The sequence below is a fragment of the Theobroma cacao genome, chromosome 8, assembly GCF_000208745.1.
Source record: "Theobroma cacao cultivar B97-61/B2 chromosome 8, Criollo_cocoa_genome_V2, whole genome shotgun sequence".
Taxonomy (NCBI): domain Eukaryota; kingdom Viridiplantae; phylum Streptophyta; class Magnoliopsida; order Malvales; family Malvaceae; genus Theobroma; species Theobroma cacao.
In genome coordinates, this window is record NC_030857.1 from 3,906,214 (window position 1) to 3,926,758 (window position 20,545).

Genomic DNA, 20,545 nt, shown 5'->3' on the forward strand with positions numbered 1-20,545 from the left:
AGTTTTAGTACCTGAACTGAACTCTTCTGATTTCTGAAGCAGAACTTCAGAGTAGCAATGGACTGTGGGTACTGTGACTATGTGTGACATGTTTCCATTTTCTTAGTAAGTGAAACAAAAGTAACCTATCTAATGTAAATTTTAACCGATTGCCCAAATTCAAATGAAATAAGATTCACAACTAGTTATTAAGTGAAACGACAAGGCTTGACTGTTATCAAGAAAAAGCTATCCGTTCCTTTTGGCAAAGTCTGTTGGCATAGAAATAGAATTCCATGTCCCTGCTCGAGAAAAACTTAAACATAGGCAATTCATGGGAGTATATTACAATACCAGAATCAATTTCATTTTATCATTCAAACATGAAGCCTATAACTAAGCACGAAAACCCAGACAACCAAACAAAAACCTTCAAACAAACACGACACGACCGACATAATGATAAAACGGAAGCTACCCACTGGAAAGAGGTGCCTGTAGAGCAGAGCCAGCGAGACCAACCTCAGCAACAGCACCAACATCGCCACCACCATCATTGTCACCAGCGCTTGAAACCAGGGTCCAGTCAGGAGGGAGTGGAGGCAAAGGAGCGTAAACGGTGGGCTTCCTCCTTATGTCCCATGCCTGCGTCTTGCGCGGCCTTGTCTTCATGTGATGCTTCGTTGCCTTCTTCTGCGGTCGCGATGAACATTCTATCACCAACCCGCCATTGGCAATTGTCCAAGATGGGAGACTAGGTGTCCTAAATGAAGGTGTGGAAGAGATGGAGTTGGGGATAAAGGTGACTTTGGGAGCTGAAGTTACGGAAATTATAGGCATGGTTTTTTCTTTCTGTTTCGGCTTGGATTTGCTCCCTCTGTCCTGCCTTTGTTTTGGGTTTACATAAAAGGACATGGAAGAGTGGGAGAGTTAAAAGCGTAACAAAGGAGAGTGAAAGGGGTGTCTCCACACCTTTCCTTTTGGATTACATGCGTATCCTTTTCTTCAGTTGGGCCTCAAAGTTTTCTTATGGATCATACCCATTCGTTATTTCTTTTGGGCATTCGGCCTTTGGGTCAACTATCTGCCTCCTCTTCTTTCTTCATTGAAAGAAAGGATTCATAACTCTTACCTAAATATTGATTGAAAAGTTTTATTTTCACCTCCTTCCCATTAAAACCAGTCTAAGTACTCATTACGTTTGAGAAAAACTAAAGCTAGATGCCCTAATCTTGAAGCAAAAAATTCTTAATGTCAGCCAACGTATATAGCTATATGCTAGTTTGAGTTTCAATGGTGAATAGAGGGATCCACTCTCTTGAATGAATGAGATTATTGCTTGATTAAATCACCATTATGGATTCTCAACCATATTGGTGCTTTGGCATACCCTTTAATTAATTACTTCATATTGTTTTTATCTTCATTTACATTCTCGCCGAGTTTATCACTTCATTTTGCATCATTGAGGGGAAAATTTTATAAAAATAACAAAGCATAATGTTTAAATTTTTTTTTGGAATTATTTGAAAAAATTAAATATATATATATATTTTTATTAAATTCAATCAAATCTTTGTACTTTTATGTTAAGTTTTAATAAGTATTTGCAACTAACATTTAACTAATTATCATTTTGATGCTGCATGTTACTAATATGAACCTAACGTATCTAATAAAAATGCCACATGATCATATTATTATATCCACACTTAACATGTTATGTCATAATTCAAAACGAAATATTAGCTTGTCACATTAACATCACATAATATAAAAATGACAAAACAACGTTTTGATTAATAACTATTAATCAATCATTACTCAAAATGACTTATTTGATCGAAATTAAAAATATAAAAATTTATTTGATTTTCTCATAAATAGTTAAAAACATTTTTAGATATTATATCCAAATAATAATAATAATAATTAAGGAAAATAATTGTCATTAGAAGAGCTTCAACTATGCATCGAAAACAAGTGTATGCATGTGTTTTTTTAGAGTCTTTGTTAGATGGTAAATTACAATATGGAAATCCAAACCAGTGCAAGCATTTAATCATCAATAGCACAAAAGTGTGGTGAAAAAAACGTTGTCTATGCTATTACATTTTAGGTCCACATTTTATGATTAAGGAAACATGCATGGTTAGGAGACAAGACTTTAGTTTCGGTTGGAGTTTATCCCAAGCTACAGCTACGTTTTGTGTTTATATTTTTTTTTGTTTTAATTTTTTCAATATAACGTTCATTCAAAACCATTTAAAAATGGGGAGGAGGGGGGGGGTTCCTTTTTTTTTTTTTTCCCGAAATTATTATGGATAAATACGGAAATGAAATTAAATATTACCAATATATATTTTTTTGGTTTTTATTAGAATGCGTCATTGTTATGGATAAAAATAACAGCTAATTATCTATTTTCATCAGAAACCATCATCCATCTAACGTTTGGCTACCGTCCGTACCGCAGCCTGCCTCTAATTCATTCATGTATCAACAAGCAAGTAGCAGACTTCAAAATTAATACCACAAACTCCATTTTTTTTTTTGTAAACAATATTATTAATTTTCCAACAATATGACATCAGCATGACATGGGCGAGGTCAAAGTCTTTCTCCCCCTCTTTCAAAAATGAAAATTGAAATCCATTCCCAATGACCCACGTGTCTAACACCATGCGATCCTCTCTGAAAACTCAGCAGTCAGATTCTGATCCTAACCACCGGATAACCAAATTCCAGATCAGACGAACATAAGTCACTAGAAAAAAAAAAAAAACGGCGGACCCACCAAAATAAAATTAGAATAAAGAAAATAAAAAGAAAGAGGGAAAAGGAAAACCCTCAATGGCACAACCCACGTGTGGTACCAAAGATTCACTGTATAAACACAAACAAAAATACAATCCTAATTTAATTAAATTAATTATCAATTTTAACACACCGGATCTTTTTTTTTAATGTATTTCCATTTCTTTTTTGTGTGCATAGAAGAAGCGAGATTCCGTATAGGTGGCCAGACTTGCAAATCGCCAAATTGAACAGACAAGGGTGTTTTCGTCATATAACAAATTTCAAAAAAAAAATAGGAGTCTACAATAGAGTTGGTCAGGTGAGAGGAGAGAGAGGGAAGGGAGAGGGGCCTCACTCAGATACCGTCAGCTTCGTTCCCGTCTGGCAATCAACGCCAGGCTGTACCCAGCTGTCTTCCACCCCTACCCTATCCCCCTCTTCCCCGTCTACCCCTGGTTTTTTGGCAACTAATCCCAAAAGCCTTTCCCATTAATCCCCTCCCTATCTAAACTCTCTTACTATAGAAATAGAGAGAAATTGTCTCAAATAAAGGAAAAAGAAAATTCAGAGACTGGAAGGGCTCACAGCAAACTCAGGAGAGAAAGAAAAAGAAGATGATGAATAGAGTGTTTGGCGTACCACCATTTCCAGTTTTCCGAAACGCATCCCTTACACGTTTTCCCATGTGACCTCCGTTCACATCTCACATTTTTTTAGCTTAAACCCTTCACTTTCTTCATTGCTATAAACAAGAGTGTAGGTTTTTCTCGAAAAGGAAGGGGCAAGTGAAACTGAAAATGGACCCTTGCCCTTTCGTACGAATTACCGTAGGTAATCTAGCGCTGAAAATTCCGGTTGCGTCCAAACCGGCGCGGTCCGTTGTTCACCCTTCTTCGTCGCCGTGTTTTTGTAAGATTAAGCTCAAGAACTTCCCTTTGCAAACCGCCGTCGTTCCCTACATTCCGCCGGAGAATCAGTTCCCAGACAACCAGCTCCAAACCCTAGCCGCCACTTTCCACCTCAGCAAAGCTGATATCGACAAACTCGCCGCGAAATCGATCTTTTCCGCCAAGCTTTGCCTCAAGATTGCTATCTACACTGGCAGGAGGGGCACCACTTGCGGGGTTAACTCGGGGCGTCTGTTAGGGAAAGTGTCTGTACCGTTGGATCTGGCGGGAACTGAATCTAGGGCTTGCGTTTTCCACAGTGGCTGGATTTCGATTGGGAAAGAAGCTAATAAAGGTTCCTCTGCTCAGTTTCACTTGAATGTTAAAGCGGAACCTGACCCGAGATTCGTTTTCCAGTTCGACGGCGAACCCGAATGTAGTCCTCAAGTGTTTCAGATCAGAGGAAATATCAGGCAACCCGTTTTCACTTGCAAGTTCAGCTTTAGAAGTACCGGTGACCGGAATCAAAGATCCAGGTTGGTTTTACTATTTTTAGTTAGTTATTTTTTAGGCTTTTTGTAAAGTTTTTGTTACTAAATTTGAATGCTAAATAGTACGGTAAAGAAATTGCAAAGTTAAAGTTTGCCAGATTATGTTCTTAATTGAAAACTATAAAAAATTTTGATTTCATGAAAAAGTTTTTCCTTTCTTTTACTTTTTACTGTTCAGTTAGTTCCAAGTGTTTGTTCTTTGCTTGTTGAGTAATTTTTTAAGTTATAATCGGACAGGTCGTTACAGTCAGAGCCAAGTAGCTCTCGGGGTTGGTTAAGCTCGTTCGGAAGCGAAAGGGAAAGGCCAGGAAAAGAGCGGAAAGGATGGTCAATAACGGTCCACGACTTATCCGGCTCACCTGTAGCCGCCGCTTCAATGGTTACTCCTTTCGTGGCCTCACCAGGTTCGGACCGAGTGAGCCGCTCTAATCCCGGCTCATGGCTGATTCTCCGTCCGGGGGATGGCACCTGGAAACCCTGGGCCCGTCTCGAGGCTTGGCGCGAACGTGGCTCTTCTGATGGACTTGGTTACCGTTTTGAACTCATTCCTGATATGAGCGCCGCGGCTATTGTTTTAGCCGAGTCGACTTTGAGTTCAGGTAAGGGAGGGAAGTTTGTAATTGATCTAGGCGGCGGCGGCGGCACGAACGGGCGTGCGACGCCGGGGAGTGCGACGTCGCCGGCATGTAGTCCGAGAAGTAGCGGGGATTTTGGGTACGGATTATGGCCGTTTTGCGTGTATAGGGGGTTTGTAATGTCGGCTCGCGTGGAAGGTGAAGGCAAGTGTAGCAAGCCTTGCGTGGAGGTGAGTGTACAGCACGTGAACTGTACGGAGGATGCAGCTGCTTTCGTGGCTTTAGCCGCTGCCGTTGACCTGAGTATGGATGCTTGCAGGCTTTTCTCTCAGCGGTTAAGAAAAGAGCTTTGCAATCACCAGGATTTACTTGGGTGATTCGGATTATCCCCCTCCTCGTTTTTTTGTCGTTTTTCGTGGATTTTCTTTTTCATTTTTTTCCTGAGTGGATGGGTTTTAGGTTCCATCGTGGAAAGCGAGAGGTTTTCATTTTACCGCTACGTATTTTACCACTAACAAACAAATCTTTAAATCTCTGTACAGTGATGAGAAGGGGAGATCATCAGATTAGACAGGCACGCTTCGTTTCACCGTGTGGCTTGTGTTAAATTCTTTTTTTCTTCTGTTATGAGCAAAAAAAAAAAAAAAGAAAGGGTTGTTTTTTTTATGAGATATTGTAGTCAAGCTGACTTCGTCATAGTCTTTTTAATAGTACCATTACTATTTCCTATTTGAATTAGATTGTACGGATTGATGAGCTGTAATGTTATGGTTTGTCAATTTTAAGTTGGCAATTTCTGATTATCTCTACTCTTTTAAGTACTATTACTCTTGATTTAGTTAAACAAGTGAGGTTAGGGCATTAATGATTGATTATTTGGCTTTGAAAATAAACCGAAGGATCAGCAAGTGAAGTGGAGGGTTGTTGGGGAAATGAGCAAGGGATGTGCGTACACGTTACTACTGCTTGTTGGTTATTTATTAGAGCTTTTTGGCATTATTTCAAAAATTGTTTTATGGATGATAGCTGTAATCCGCTTTCATTATGTAGGCAGAAAAGAATAGAGAACAGTGGCCTGTTTTAAGCGTGCAAATGGAGAGGAATTAAACTATTTTAGAGCAGACTTTGCATACAATCATGGTTTGTAATGACTTAATGCTCATAGTGCAATTAATAATGAGGTGAAGAGTTGCTGACTTTCACATTCAAAACAGTTTTGGCTAACATAAATTCTATGTAGCAAAGGGTTCGTAGTTGTTACACAAGGCGTATATTATTATTTTGAACGGAAGTGCTGTAAAAGGAAAGTTGTAGGACCTGGATTTGGTGGCGCGTGCCTATACGTAAGGGTCCATTTGAATTTTTGTTGGTGCCAAAATGGTTTTTGAAGGAAGGGGGACCATGAGTCCATAACCTTCCCTTCAACTTCTAACTTCAAAAGGGGGAGAGGGAAAGAATGGAAGGGAAACGTAAAAAGGAGACAGAGATGCATGTGAGTGCTTTGCTGGTGGCACTCTGCAGGCAGGGGCCTCTCTCTGCACACAGAATGGCTAAATTTTGAACAGTTGAAGATAAAAAACAAAAGAAAAGAAAAGGAACAAAGGCTTAAAAAATGTGGACATTGGCAGAGAGGCCAGATAGGCTTACGTTGGATTGGCAGTATTTGTAGGCGACTAAAACCGAAGTTGCTTCGTCGGGACGGACTCGAGACTCGAGAATCAGGAGTCAGGTTCACGTCTTTGCTTGGGTGTGTGGGCAAGGGGGGGGGGGGGGTTTCAGGTTTTTCTCCCTCTTTTCACATAAAATACTGTCACAGCTTTTATTGGAAAGTGAAGGATGCTTAACTATGGTGTGGGGATTTGGGGAAAGAAAAACGTTGGTGGGGTTTAGCATTAGACTGCATCACTATCACATGAGGTGCGTAGCAATTACCATAGGTGTGGTACGATCGGGGGTTGGGACCAGAGCGCCCACAGTCCCAGACCCTTCGTTTTGTTGGCCTATGGAACTCGGGCCTCGTGCCAACTGGGTCCTGACTCCTCGCCCACAAACGCTTTACGTGTCAAATTTTAACATTTACCCACGATGATGAAAATCATCAAAAAGTACTGATTCACGAGAGTTTTATTTTGCATGAATTTCACTTGGCCATGTCTTTTGGACTTGGTAGGGAATCTAAATCCATGCTCCCTTTCGGAGTGTTTTAAGGTTTTAACTCCGCTAGTGGGAAACAAGAGAGGATTTGGATTCGGTTTGCTGTTGGAACTGTGGCTTTGATTTACATTCACTAACGATATTGTCAATTATTTTCAAGCAAGAATCATCACTAGACCAATTAATGAAATGCAACATGCACCCATCATTGGCTAATTCATCTAATGCAACAATTTCTCGTTTTTAACCCATGTAAAAAGGTCGCATTAAAAATTACTATGGTTAAAACTACAAACGTGAAACGCTTTCCCAGAGAGTTTATACAGTTAATTTACCAATGAAAGCGAAATCCAATCAAACATGCTTAATGTAACATCAATGTATCCATCAAACTAAATCACCGCATACTTGAGCATCGACTCGGTATTCAACAAAATGCTTTTATTACTTTAAAGAAAATATTTCCTGATGCGCCCACCACGGAGCGGTACGACCTTGATCAAGAACCTTCCAGATAAGTTGAGATCAATAAGAACATAAGGAAAAGAGTTTCTTTTTACATGTCTCATTCGGTGCGGTGAAAAATCTTAATCATAATCTTCTGTTGGGTCATGGTATCCTCGTATTTCACTTTCTCCCAAAGTTTGAAAAACGTTTGGCACAAACTATTTGCCCGTACCACTCTTAAAAAGAAGCCAAAAAATGGACAAATCAAGGATGACGTTGGGAATGACGTCTAGTGACCAAGTGACCAAATTGTCCAACTGAAATACATTATTGTTTATGGAAATTTCACTAGTTTTAATTTACTAGTTAATTTTTTTAATGGAATTTATACTTAATTTTTTAAAATTATAAATATTTTTTATTATTTTATTATATTTAAATATTTTTTATTTTTAATTAAATAATTTTTTTATAAATTAATATAAAATTAATTATTAATTAATTAAAAATATTATTTTTTATATTATATTATATTATATTACATAATATGATGATATATCATAATAAATTATAATAATGTAATAAGATATTTTTATCTTCCATGTCAATACATAACAACGTTATGTGATATAAAAATAACAAGTAATATTTTAATTAATAGTATTTAATTAATAGTTGATCATTAAAATTTATTTGATTTGATTTAAAAATATATAAATTTAATTAAATTAATAAAATCATAATTTTTATTTATTTTTTAAAATAATTTAAAAACCTTAATACACATGTTCAACACAGATGATTTCCCTTTTTTTATTTTAAGCATTATTTGTCTAAAAGATTCAATGGTGGTGGCTTTGTTTTAAGTTAGATGCATGAAATGTTGGAAAAAGGTTGCCAAACAACATGACCACGATGATGTGAAGTAGAGAAAAAACCTTTTTGATGTTGATGAGCAGATGCAAATTTTACCACAGGAAGTTGAAAGGAATAGAAGAGAAAATATCTACAATACCTGGAAACCATAAAAGGAAAACGCAAGTTGGGGAGGAAGGAAACCATCAATTTAATAATAGTGATTTAGAGCTGGAACTGAATATGATGCCAGAAGGAATGCAACCACTCCCGGACTAGGCACCATTCAGACCGAAACAAAAACAATGGGTAAAGCCTGGAAATCTTGTGGCTTGTCTCTTGTTGACAAATAGAAAACAGCTTCATTAAAAGTTGCTGTCTTTGACGTATTCTGGAAGTATGGGATGACAAGAAAGGTGAGTTAGATTTACCTAATTTTTTTCGTAAATGGAGTTAAAGGAGCATTTTTGCTAGCAGTTTCTTGGGTTTGCTCGTCTTAACAATATTGGGTTTTTTTTTTTTTGGGGTGATATTCAAGTCTAAAGGAAGGATAACGAATTAGACTTTGGTCTTTTGAATACTTAATCCACTGTTTTAGAGAGGGGAATTAAGCCACCAGTGGATGGTTTGAATTGAAGCAATGTTAATTTCAACTAGAAGTGGTAATATGTTGTCAATTAAACACCATTTTGAAAGCTTAAAGTCTCCATGTTACAGTGATTAAGTATGATGAACACGAATTTGACATTCACGACCATGTTCCAGGAGAGCAGGAGGGTAAAAATGGCAATACGAAGTCAAATCGAAGCAGTAAAAAACAGTTAACAAGTCAAAAGTCAAAACTGTGACTGACTGACTATCCATCCAAAGGCAAAGGTTGCAACTTTAAGTCTTTAACTGGATCTGGTCAGCGAGGCGGATAGGAGGGAAAACCAAAACGCAAGAAAAGATGAAGGCTTTGGGATGGTGGTTAATGCTGGTGGGTTCACTTCGATTGGTTTCCGTTTGGTTCGGCTTTTTTGATATTTGGGCTCTTCGTCTCGCTGTTTTCTCCAACACCATCAGTAATCTTCTCTCTCTCTGAACCTTGTTTTTTGGTTGCTTAATTTCTTTGCATTTTTTTAATTGTTTCTGATGATTTGTTTACTGTGAATTAGAATATACAAATTTCGGAAAGATCGCAAGAACAAATCTTTAATTTTTAACAAAGAAAGTAAGCTAGTTTTTTTCTGGGTCATGGAGACAAGGTGCTGTTTTTGTGTGCGTGCCGAGTGTTCGGTCATGTCTCTTTAAATTAGAGATCGAATCTTCAATACCCAGATTAAAAAATAGGGAAAAAGTTAAGTTAGGATCCCAAAGTCAAGGGATTTTGAAGATTCTTATAGGAAAAATGTTAACTTTGCTGCTTTGGGAGCTATGCTTTTGGAAAGCTTGTAGCGATGACCTAATTTGTTTTTCTAAAAGCAAACAAGAACTTTCAATTGGGTTAAGGAATGTTGCATTGACTGACAGAGTATTTCTTCATATGGAGTGATGTATGGAGATTATTTTTGTTTTAACGTTACTACTAATCAGCAACCTCTGTAGCTTAAATTAATGGAATCTTTTGCTTCTATTTTTGCTTTTCTGAATCCAATAATGAAGATCTGCTAGTCTGCATTTGAAATGCTTCAACAAACTGATCTGTAATAAACGCATAAGGATAGATGGTGTATCAGACTTGTTGGGTTAGGTCCAATTTCCTATTTGTTTTTTGCTCTGAATTTTAGATTCTTGCTTAATAGGCCAATGCTGATGATTCTTCTTACTTGAAGTTAGATTTTGATCCAAGGACTTTTTGATTGCGTCTTGGTTGATGAAAAGGAATGAGGGTTGTGTAGAGAGCAAGTCACATATCTCTATGTAAACGAAGCTAGCAGAACCAAGAAAGATACATATTGGTAGATTTTAAGTTGTAATAGGTCAGTCAATGGTAGACAAACCTAGAACTACCATGTAATGGTGGGTACCATGAAAAATAACAAGGTGGATGAGTTTGGTAAGCAAACAGTTGATTTTAGGTCCATTATCCAAGAAAGATATGGGATGTCAGTTTTGGAGTAAACAAACACAAAACAGATTTGATGCATCTGAAATTTTAGATGTATTCGTTGCAGCTTCAAATGTAGTTCTTTAGGTGCATGTTTTAGGCGCATGTATAAGCCATTGCCTATTTGAAGTGAAAGATTATGTTGGCAGCAAAGGGGACATTGGTGGTTTCCAGCATGAAAAATAATGAGGACATGTGGATTTTGATTTAAGTTGAAACACCTGGAAGAAACTATTCAATGATGGATACTATGAAGGGAATGGGTTTGCTTAGAAGGCGATAGGATTTGAGTCCAGAAGCCAAGAAAGATATAGAAATTTGGATTTTGATTATGATATCAGAAAAATTAGTACTCTTAGTAGAATGTGAAAATGTCCCTGTTCCTTTCATGGTCTTTTGGGTGCATGCATATACAGTTCTGTCTTTGAACTGTATGAGTATGCCATAGGGAAAGGGAAAAGAGGAAGTGTTACTGAAAATTTAAGTTATTACAATGCTCTCATTCCTCATCCAATGCATATATGTTAGATACGGCTTGAACATGATATTTTGTGCATGTAAAGGGAGATACTGTATTTGAGCATAGCATGCCTTACTTTTTTTGGAGAATTTTGAAGGTGTTTCATGACAACTTTAAACTATGTTTTCTATATCCTTGATGATGTGTTTTGCCTTATCCAAGTTAATTCATTTTGATGATTTCAAGTATCTGTTTTGAACAAAGCAAAGGATATTGGAATTGAATCCCTCTAAATGTAGTTGCTTTTTGGCTATTAAGAAGCTCTAAATTCTTTTGAACTACTTCAACATCAGATCGGGGAATGGAGAAAGTAAAACATATGCTAATCTGACCTTGGGATACCTATATTTTTCAGATTTACATTTTTTAAGAGTTAACGAAATAGTTAATACCCCATTTTATTTCTATGTTAAATGGCACCTTTGTTACCCTTGCAGTTGAGTTTTCGCTGCACTTTCTGAGATAGATATTAGAAAAAGGGAAGAAGATTCTGATATCAGTGTATTGTGAAAACGTCTCCACCTCAGAATTGCGTTTTGTTTTCTGGTGAGGAATAATTTGTCATTCCAGATCTTGATAATTGGTCATCTCCTATTTGTTTTTAACTGATATGCAGTGACTGAAGTTCACGGGAGGACATTCGGAGTTTGGACACTTTTGACTTGCACTCTCTGCTTTCTTTGTGCATTTAACTTGGAAAATAAGCCACTATACTTGGTGACATTTTTGTCATTCATCTATGCCTTTGGTCACTTTTTGACTGAATACCTCTTCTATCACACAATGGCCCTTTCAAATCTGACAACTGTAGGCATCTTTGCAGGTATGTTTTTCATGAGGAAACATGGCATCATTTTGAGTTTGTTTTACATGTCACTGCTTTTGCATGAAGTTTTTGACTGAAGTTGCCTGATAGCTTTTCCTTGACTTGTTACTGTTTACATCAAACTTGTAGATTGTATAACTGACCTTGAAATATAATCAATTTAATATTTAATGAATGGTGATTATATTCTCTTCAATAGCCTGGTTTGTAGCTTTTATGTTGCAATTGCAACCGGCATAGAACTACATTGAACCAAGCCAGTCCTAAGCTTTTACAACAGCAAAAACCAAGTTTCTCCTTGATAAAGCCTGAGCTCTCTTATGCATCTTTGTTGGACCTTCTTTAGTATGTCTTGATCCGTAACAAATAATGGCATCCACATTTTAGGCTGAAACCATGATGTGTTCTAAGATTGTTATTTTTCATTGGAAAGTCATTGGTTCATCATGATCTGGTTAAAGTGTTATGGCTTATCATTTTCCATGAGACTTTGATTACCATACGACTATATGAAAATTGTCATTTTGGCCTAGAATTAATCATGTTTTTTTTTCTTCTCAAAATCATCAGGGACATCAATTATATGGATGCTGCTACAGTGGAATGCACATCAACAAAGACATGTCAAGCATTCCTGAAAATGGACTCATTTACTTTCAGTTGCTTTACTCTTAGTGCTGACACAGTGATTTCTCAGCATTAATTTTATTTTTCAACCAGCTAACGGCTGTTTACAAATAGATTGTGGAGGTCTGTCCCTGGCAGAATTCAAAGCATTCTGATGTGCAATTCTGTTTGAGTACTTTGATTATAGTTTAAATTGTAAGAAAAGAGACATGGCTCTAAACTTCTATACCATACTTAATTGGTGGTATTTGGAATCTATGGTTTTCTTGGAACCATTGCATGAACCTCATGAGGACCCCAAGGCCCAAAAACGATGAGTGTGACTTTTCTTCTCAGCAGACTCTCCTAAGGCCCAAACAGGAGGGAACATGGAAAAAGAATTCTCAAAAGGTAGCAAATGGCATCCACCCCATCCCTGGAAATTCTTCTCACTCTGTATCATGTCATTTGGATTGGGGCTACCTTTGGCATAATTTATGGCGATTAAAACTAGAATGGAGATTTCTCTATTCAATCGGACGAATCATTGGGATAAATTTGTTGTGTATTATCCAAAAGAATAGTAGAAGTTCTGCTGGATGACAAAGATGAGGAAGCTTGTGCATTTAAATATAATAGAATAGTTAAAACTCATTTAATCTCAAGGAAGCATACAGTTAACTGATACCTCTACAAGTTACACGTTTAGTTTTACGATACAACACCAAGGCAGTTCTACTTCTTCCTAATTATTGGCAATCTTGAAAAATTTCTTCTATAGCATGGGGCAAATGCTAAAACTTTTGTACAGTTCAGCTACAGGCCTGTATTCTGAAGACAGGAAAAAGCAACTATCTCCTAAGGCATAACAAATAAACCCAACAACATGTTGATCAGGAACTACTGTCAACTTATTCTGCTGCAACTTTGCTGGAATTTCCTTCTCTTGCAAAATGTGCAAAAGAGGTTGATGAATCGTATCAGATTTTATTGTTGAAATGAAGAATCCCAAAGACCTGAAAGACTCAATTCTGAGCAACACCTGCTTTCTCACTTGTTGTTGATGATGCTAAGGTTTCCATTGTGTTCTCTGGTCTGTGCTATACTAAAACTTGATACTTCCTCACCTCTTTGTTCATCATGTACCTCCACACTTCTCAAACGTCGAATTTGAGCAGCAGTTCCTGTATCAAGGTTGTTTTGCACAATGGAACTTGATGCATCATCACTCTTGTACATTTCCTCTCTTGGATCCTGTAAATTTTCTTCACCTTCATTTATTGCTTGATCTTCTAATGAACTTAAATCCTCAATTTGGTTTTCCTTCTCTCTATCCTCTTCGTCAATGAGATCCTCAACTTCCTCAGTCTCTTCCTCGTCCCCTTTCTCTTGATCACGCCCATCAATCTCATCATCTCCACCCCCTCTTCCATCATCACTCTCTTCCACCTCTTCTTCTGCTTCAACTTCTCCACTTCCGCTATTCTGATCAGTGGATGACCCTTGTACTTGAGGATCAAGATCCTTCCTCCCAAGGTTTATGGCTCCATGCTCACTCGTTACCTTTCGGAAAATTCCAGGGCCCTTCTTATCGTAAGTGTCCCTAACTTGGTTCAGCAACCAGATGCAAAAGGCAAGCAAGGCACATATCTGAAGAACATGCTTTACCTTGAAGCCTTTATACCTCTGGTTTCTATTAGCTGATTGCTTTAGCATGGTGAACCCTTGTATATATGTTTCCTTCCGAAGCAAGAGCCAAATTTAATCTGTTCAAGTAGGGAATGAAATTACTTATATATAGAATGCGTCCGAAAATCTAATGCTGAATTTCTCTCATCGTCGTTGTTCATTAAAAAAGTGGTATCCACGAAACTAAATTTTGAGCCATTAATTTATTTTGATAGATAACATGTGGGTTCTTTTTCCATAGGGTTTCACAAAGATGACAGGATAACAAAGTTCACAGGGGAAGCATGATAGGGGGATGAACTAAGTTTTGACAAAAGATCAGTCTCAAACTATAGATTGTTGCCTCACTCTAAGAAAAGGGTCTCCTTCCATTAATGAGACATTGAGCACCCAACTAATTCTCCACCACATGAATTGTAGCTGACTTGGCATTTGCGAACAACTACGCTAATGTGAACCAAACACGTTTTTCTGGAGGAAATTAATGTTAAAGGTAAGTTTCCATGCCCTACATTTAATGAATTTGTTCGCTTGTTTCCCAACTTGCAGAAACCAGCGACCAAGCAGGGCACATTAACAGGGTAGGTACCGTTTGCAGAACCAAATAGTCTGAATTCTGTGATAAGCTAAGGCTAGGTTCTAATTACCATTGGTAAATTCATAGCATGGGTTCGAAATTCGAACCCCATTCTTTGAAAGTGTCAAATTCTCAATTCAATTGTGACAAAGTCGAATAGATATATAGCTTTCACAAAAGACAGAAGCCAGTTCATTAATGGACTAGCTTGAGGTGCAGCTAGGATAAACGACATGGGGAAGAGGCACAAAATCTTTGAACTAAGAACCAGCTTTGGAAGAGTAAAATTTTCTTTTTAAAAGTAGCATTTAAGTTGCAATATGTGTCTGCTCCTGTTTCATTTTGTTTTCTCCATTAGACCACGGTGAAAAACAAGAAGAAAAAACCATAGTTAACCCTTTTATCTCTGACAAGTCCTCTGTAGATATTGAACTTTGCAAAAACACAACAGACACCAAACATTTATCTCTTTTAACTTAAAAACCACACAAAGCTGTTCGAATTTGAAAATTTTCTCAAGAAATTAACAAAGAACAAAACACATTGATACATAAGCCAGCTAATACTGCAAAAATTAAAGAAAAAAGAGAACTCCTGACAGAAACTCATAAAAGTAATGCAGGTCAGAGAAAAAGGTTGAAAGAAAAGATACCCTCTTAAAAAGGCAGATCCGTAAAAAAAAAAAGGTGAAATTGACAAAGAAAACAGTACCCTTTTCGTAACCCGGAATCTTGGACACACGTATATCCAAGGGAGTGTACTTTCAGCAGCAACAGTAATATCTCGGACGGAAATCTTTCTCCAAGGAAGTGGTAGGAGAAGGGTGATGATAGAATAACCACAAAAAGGAGAAGAGAGGTACTTGAAGGATTATTATGGAATGAAAATGGAACAAAACCAACGTGAGGGGTATATCTTTTGAAGAAAGGGATAGCGAGAGGGCTAGAGAAGTGAATGTGAGAAAACACACTAATACAGAAAATGTCAGCGTATACTACCACACTTGGCAACGAATTGATGGCAATTGTTTCATTCGTTGGTTTCACGTGTGGGGTTCATGACAAGTATATCATGTCCTAAACGACTTCGTTTGAAACTCTCTGCCATGAATGCTCCAAACTGTGGATGTTGTTTTCTTGGTGTCACATTCCAAATTCCTATCCAGGCATGTTCTCCACAGGAAACGTCACTATACATATATAGCATTCTTCAAGAATACAATATTCCCAGTTATTTATTATCTGCTAGTTGCCTTTTGTTCTCTCCCGGGACATATCCTCTCCGCAGCACCCATTTTTTACTACTGGGTCAAAAGATTACTCCACCCATCTGACAGGAAAGAAAAGAGTCAAGCCTTCAATCCTATGAACAGGTAAATGAAAAACACGAAGAAAGTGATCTTAAATCTTTAAAAGCAAACACAGGAAAAAGGAGACCAATGCACTCAAACATTAGCTCTTCTTCAAGATCCATTTTTCCATTTTTGCAGCTTTTCTTAAAGGGCTGAGACATAGATTTCCTGCTTTCATTTCAGTACATATGAGAAAACTCAAGTGGAAAAGAAAGATTCCATGAATTTTTAATCTTTCAAATTGCTTTTTTTCCATTTACTTGGATGAAAAGAAAGAGTGAAACATGACATGACTCAATGAATAAACCGGCAAGTGTGATTGAGGCTTTTGTTTTTGTGTTTTACCTTTTTATCTTTATGGCTTTACTTTTGCATTTCCTTAGCTTGAAACTGTTGGTGTTGGATTTTAGCACCCTTTACACATCAATTCACAATACACACGCGTGTGCATAGTAAATTTCACAATTGAGTTCATTTATTTACCTTAAAATGATTATTACTCTTTCAATAAAAAAGTAAAAAGCATGAATTGTGTTTAATTATTTTTCATTTCCGGACCCTAACAAAATGTATAAAGATGTCGATGCTTTTCTGTAATCAATTATTTTATATTATTCAATTCGATTAAGTAAAAATAGATTATCCTATAATCGGGTTTGAGTAGTATTAGGATACTTAATGCTTGAATTCAATTATAAATAATAATTTTAATATTTTTATATTATTTTTTATTTATAAATTTTTTATATTTAATATAATATTTATTAAAATTTATTAATGATTCTAAATATAATTTTTTGTTAATAAATCAACTCTAAATATTTAATAATTAAATATATTTAACGGGTAATGTTTAAGATATTCAGTTATGAAATCAGATTATATTTCAAAAATTTAATTGAGTATTTATAAAATTAAGATTCTCTATCAAATAATATGGTGATTAAAATACTTAAAAAATAACAAACAACTTTTACTTTATCCATTGATATATATAAAAAGAAAAAGCAGAGATTTCACTCTGTCACAGTAAAAATTTTCTTTGCATGGCTCCCTCTGTGATATGGCCGTTGAAGATAGTATTTGATCTCACGCTACCCAGGAAAAGGACATGCAGAACAGAGTGGTGCCCTTTTCAACTGAAACCCTGAAATCTCCTTTGCTGATCACTGGTGGTTACTGCCAAGCACCACACCCACCAGAATCAGAAAAGTAGAAACAGAAGAACTTTCGAACAATATTGACCTCTGCCTCTCAAGGTTTTACTGATCAAAACATTAATTAAATCATTGTCATTAGTACAAATTCTATCCACCTGTTAAATTCCTTCTCTTATTAGCAACAATCTGTTTCCTTGTTTTTTTAAACGAGGTGGAAAACAATCCTTATGAGTGAAGCACAGCAATTTAAGCTGTTCACATTTTGTTTGAAGATATATAGGATATTTGATGGGACAATTTTTATATTAAATATCTGGGTTATTTTGTTTTATTTTTTTTTTCATTTTTCATGACCAAATTTTCTAATCATGACATCAAGTTGCAGCTTATGTATTGTCACCAGTAACATCTAATAAGCAGTAAAGCAGAGAGAGAGAGATAGAGAGCAAAGAGTGAAAAGAAAAAAGAGTTACCCTACAAACCAACTAAAATGATCCCATCCATCCATATAATTTTGATTTGCAGAAGAAAGGGGGGATGCAGTGAGGCAGATTAGCAGCTCTGCAAGACCTAATGAATGACGACGATGAGTCCTTCACTTCCTTCGGTAGTCTTTCTGCAATCTTTTTCAGGCCCATATTCAATGCTGCATTTAATGTTTTCTAACCTCTGTGACATGAAAAGGAAACAGAACCAAATCCACCAGCCCTTGCCACTTTTTTATGCACTTAAAAAATTGTATTTCTACAATAAGATACAGCAGCGACAGTTCAATTATTTAAGTGAGATCAGCTTCAGAAAGAAGCATGGACCATGTCATGGAATGGAACTCTTTTCGTATTTCATTTGCAGGTTTTTTTTTTCATCAGCTAGTAATAGCCTCATGGGGTTACAAGAAAGGTTTAAGGAGAGTGAACCCTGCCATTTACTGCTTACCAGCATATATTTTTTATTGTTCAAATATCTGACAATACCCTTTATCATCACTAACTTTAACTGCACGTGAAGATTATTTTCATCCATCTTGTAGCTTCAATTTCACCGCTAACCCTTTCTTTTAACCTTGATCTAATCAGAAGCATTGTTAATCTTGATTTTGATGGATATAAACAATAGGTTAAGGGACAATAGAAGGGAAATAATGAGATGATGAGGTACGCTAGGCATTTTTCTCTTCGAGGTGGGCTGTCTAACATGCACGGGGTATCAGCTTTCTCTCTGGAGTGTGGTGCACAAATCTTGTAAGATACGAAAGCAGAACTGTCTGACAGACTTGATACGCACCCATCTTTAGCTCTTTTAACTTACCCATGTCGTCACTTGCCATCAAAATTAACAAATCTCACCCCAAATTTTAATGACAATGAAGATTTATACAGGTTGGAGTTAAGGCATCTTAGCTATTGCTGATGCTGTTTAACTGTAACTAAAGTCTGAAGAAAACAAATAGTGGACAAAGGCATTGCGAGTTAGGAGAAGGGTATAACCTTGGCAGGAAAAAGCGAATACATTTTATATGGCAGAAAGGGAAAAAAAATGTTACAGAAAGTAAGAAAGAAAGAAACGCTTTACATTGCGCAACCCATATTTCCACCATGCAAGAGGAAAGTGAAGGAGACAAAGGTATACAATTGAAAGTCAATTTATCCACAGTTGAAAGGAGGTGCTTTTACACTGAACAGTGTTTATTTTTACTGAAATCAGGGATTGAAAATCATGTTCCCACACTTGCACTTCCAACTCATGGGCTTGTAGTTGGAGATGTCATCGCCTCTGGAGTATGCAATTGAGAATATTGCAGCTGAGAATTGGCGGGTTCTGCGGTTTTCGGATTGTGTCGTAACAGGAACTTGGATTGCCTCACAGTGCGGGCAGGAACTGCACCTTCTCTCACACCTTGGTGGCCTTGACCCTATTAGACTTCTCATCACCAATGCCTTCTCCTCTTCAATCCCTTTCTGTGCATACAACATTATTGAATTCTGTCACTTCTGATTGGATTGATAAGAAAGAAGCAAGAGTATACATGAAATGGAAGTATGATCCTGATACCTGGGCAACCTCAAGTAGTAGCCTGGAAAGAGGCCTTCCTGGAATACATGAAAGTGAGAGGAGTTTTGAGTCAATGAGTGGATTTTCTAGTTTAAATTTGGAGAATTATTTTCCTTTTTGGAATTTAGACAAGGAAACTTACCTTCAGCCATGAATCTAACTTGGGTCAAGCTTGAAACCAAGAGCAACAGCAGGGAAATTATTAGGTGTCTATTTCTGTGGCAACAAACATAATTTGGAGAGCTGCTCATCATTTTTCTCAAAGAGAGGAGGGTGAGAGTTCAAAGCCTTAAAAGAGGAGAGATACGGGGATGGGGTGTAGAGCAGTAAAATTAATAGGACCAACGCAGGGAAATTAAATAGTTGGCAGTGTAGACGGTAACTGAATCTGAACTTCTGAAAAGTGTCCCCAAGGAGAGCTTTCAGTACTTGAATGCCACCTCCACAATGCAAAAAAGAAGAGTCCGTTTTTACCTTGTAATATAGTATCTCTGAATCAAGGATGGAACGTGGAAGGCAAAAAGAGCACTGCAATGAGGCTAAAAGCAAATGGGGAGGACCTCAACCGAAAAGGGAAGGACCTCAGCCTCGTTTCATGAGCCACCAAAAAACCAAGGTACCTTACGATATGAAAAAAAGAGAAACAAAAATGAAAATAAACTGTAGCAGCCCAGAGCAGTTTGCAAAAGCAAAGGATGGACAGCACAGCCAAGAAGAGAGTGAAACCGTGAATGAAAACAAAAACAGAAACAAAAGAGATCACACAAATACCAAATGATGAAGAGTTTTCTGCAAAGGGCTTTATGTAATGTCACAGGTGGGATGAGTTTATTGGGATTTCCTTTTCCTTTTCCTTCTCCATTTCTCCTTTCAATTTGTCCCCCACCCGGTTTACGTTCCTTTCGATGGGAGACTTGGTTTTGGGTTTTGGCTCGTGGCTCGTGCGTCTAGAACAGTTCCACTCCAACACGCCAAATCCCTCCTCTCTCTCTCTCTCTCTGTTACTTGGGAATAGTATTTTTATTTCTATTTCCCAAGGAGGATACTATTCGCGGGTTGGTATGTAATAGAACAGGCCATGGAGTTTGCTTGATAATATGCTCTTTTATGGGAACAGCAAATTTCTGGGTTGGTGAAGAGTTAAATTTTTTACCTGCAGGCTCACGCACGCTCTTGGGAATGAGAGTCGTGTGTTCTTAACAGAGAGCACTGTATATACTCTGCTACCCTAACTGCTTATGTAGCCAATTATAGCAGAGTTTCTCCGGTGGTGCTCCCACAAGTTTTAAGATACCAGCTCATCCCAAAAAAAAAAAAGATTACATTTTACGTAAGATTTCAATGCTGTCAAAACGAGAAGCAGCTCCGTATCCAGAAATCATAGGCTTTTGTCCAGAATTCCACGTTTAGGAGATTTAAGAACATCTT

The 20,545-nt window shown here is 37.2% G+C and overlaps 4 protein-coding genes across 5 annotated transcripts; 2 read left to right on the forward strand and 2 right to left on the reverse strand.

The window, feature by feature from the left end:
* On the reverse strand, positions 213-914 carry LOC18591900 (50S ribosomal protein 6, chloroplastic). The gene has a single exon (XM_007018325.2). The coding sequence runs from the start codon at positions 892-894 to the stop codon at positions 454-456; it is 441 nt and encodes a 146-aa protein (XP_007018387.2). The 5' UTR covers positions 895-914; the 3' UTR covers positions 213-453.
* On the forward strand, positions 3,100-5,594 carry LOC18591901. Its single transcript, XM_007018326.2, has 2 exons — positions 3,100-4,201; positions 4,454-5,594. Exons 1-2 carry the CDS (start codon positions 3,576-3,578, stop codon positions 5,166-5,168), a joined length of 1,341 nt encoding a protein of 446 aa, XP_007018388.2. The 5' UTR covers positions 3,100-3,575; the 3' UTR covers positions 5,169-5,594.
* LOC18591902 (ergosterol biosynthetic protein 28) lies at positions 8,305-12,593 on the forward strand. 2 transcript variants are annotated; one of them, XM_007018327.2, is made up of 4 exons: positions 8,305-8,663; positions 9,013-9,311; positions 11,473-11,679; positions 12,253-12,593. In XM_007018327.2, exons 2-4 carry the CDS (start codon positions 9,197-9,199, stop codon positions 12,318-12,320), a joined length of 390 nt encoding a protein of 129 aa, XP_007018389.1. In that variant the 5' UTR covers positions 8,305-8,663; positions 9,013-9,196; the 3' UTR covers positions 12,321-12,593. The 2 variants fall into 2 exon arrangements, with proteins under 2 accessions (XP_007018389.1, XP_007018390.1); XM_007018328.2 differs by lacking the exon at positions 8,305-8,663 and having other exon boundaries at positions 8,990-9,311.
* On the reverse strand, positions 18,535-20,479 carry LOC18591905 (EPIDERMAL PATTERNING FACTOR-like protein 2). The gene is made up of 4 exons (XM_018125444.1): positions 19,889-20,479; positions 19,260-19,737; positions 19,118-19,155; positions 18,535-19,023 (listed from the first exon to the last, which is right to left on the reverse strand). Exons 2-4 carry the CDS (start codon positions 19,369-19,371, stop codon positions 18,766-18,768), a joined length of 408 nt encoding a protein of 135 aa, XP_017980933.1. The 5' UTR covers positions 19,372-19,737; positions 19,889-20,479; the 3' UTR covers positions 18,535-18,765.

Coding starts and splice junctions, on each gene's coding strand:
- LOC18591901 (XM_007018326.2), top strand. CDS start 3,576: ATGGACCCTTGCCCTTTCGTACGAATTACCGTAGGTAATCTAGCGCTG. Junction 4,202..4,453: donor GACCGGAATCAAAGATCCAG/GTTGGTTTTACT, acceptor ATAATCGGACAG/GTCGTTACAGTCAGAGCCAA.
- LOC18591900 (XM_007018325.2), bottom strand. CDS start 894: ATGTCCTTTTATGTAAACCCAAAACAAAGGCAGGACAGAGGGAGCAAA.
- LOC18591902 (XM_007018327.2), top strand. CDS start 9,197: ATGAAGGCTTTGGGATGGTGGTTAATGCTGGTGGGTTCACTTCGATTG. Junction 9,312..11,472: donor TGTTTTCTCCAACACCATCA/GTAATCTTCTCT, acceptor ACTGATATGCAG/TGACTGAAGTTCACGGGAGG. Junction 11,680..12,252: donor AACTGTAGGCATCTTTGCAG/GTATGTTTTTCA, acceptor CAAAATCATCAG/GGACATCAATTATATGGATG.
- LOC18591905 (XM_018125444.1), bottom strand. CDS start 19,371: ATGATGAGCAGCTCTCCAAATTATGTTTGTTGCCACAGAAATAGACAC. Junction 19,156..19,259: donor AGTTAGATTCATGGCTGAAG/GTAAGTTTCCTT, acceptor CATGTATTCCAG/GAAGGCCTCTTTCCAGGCTA. Junction 19,024..19,117: donor TACTACTTGAGGTTGCCCAG/GTATCAGGATCA, acceptor TTGTATGCACAG/AAAGGGATTGAAGAGGAGAA.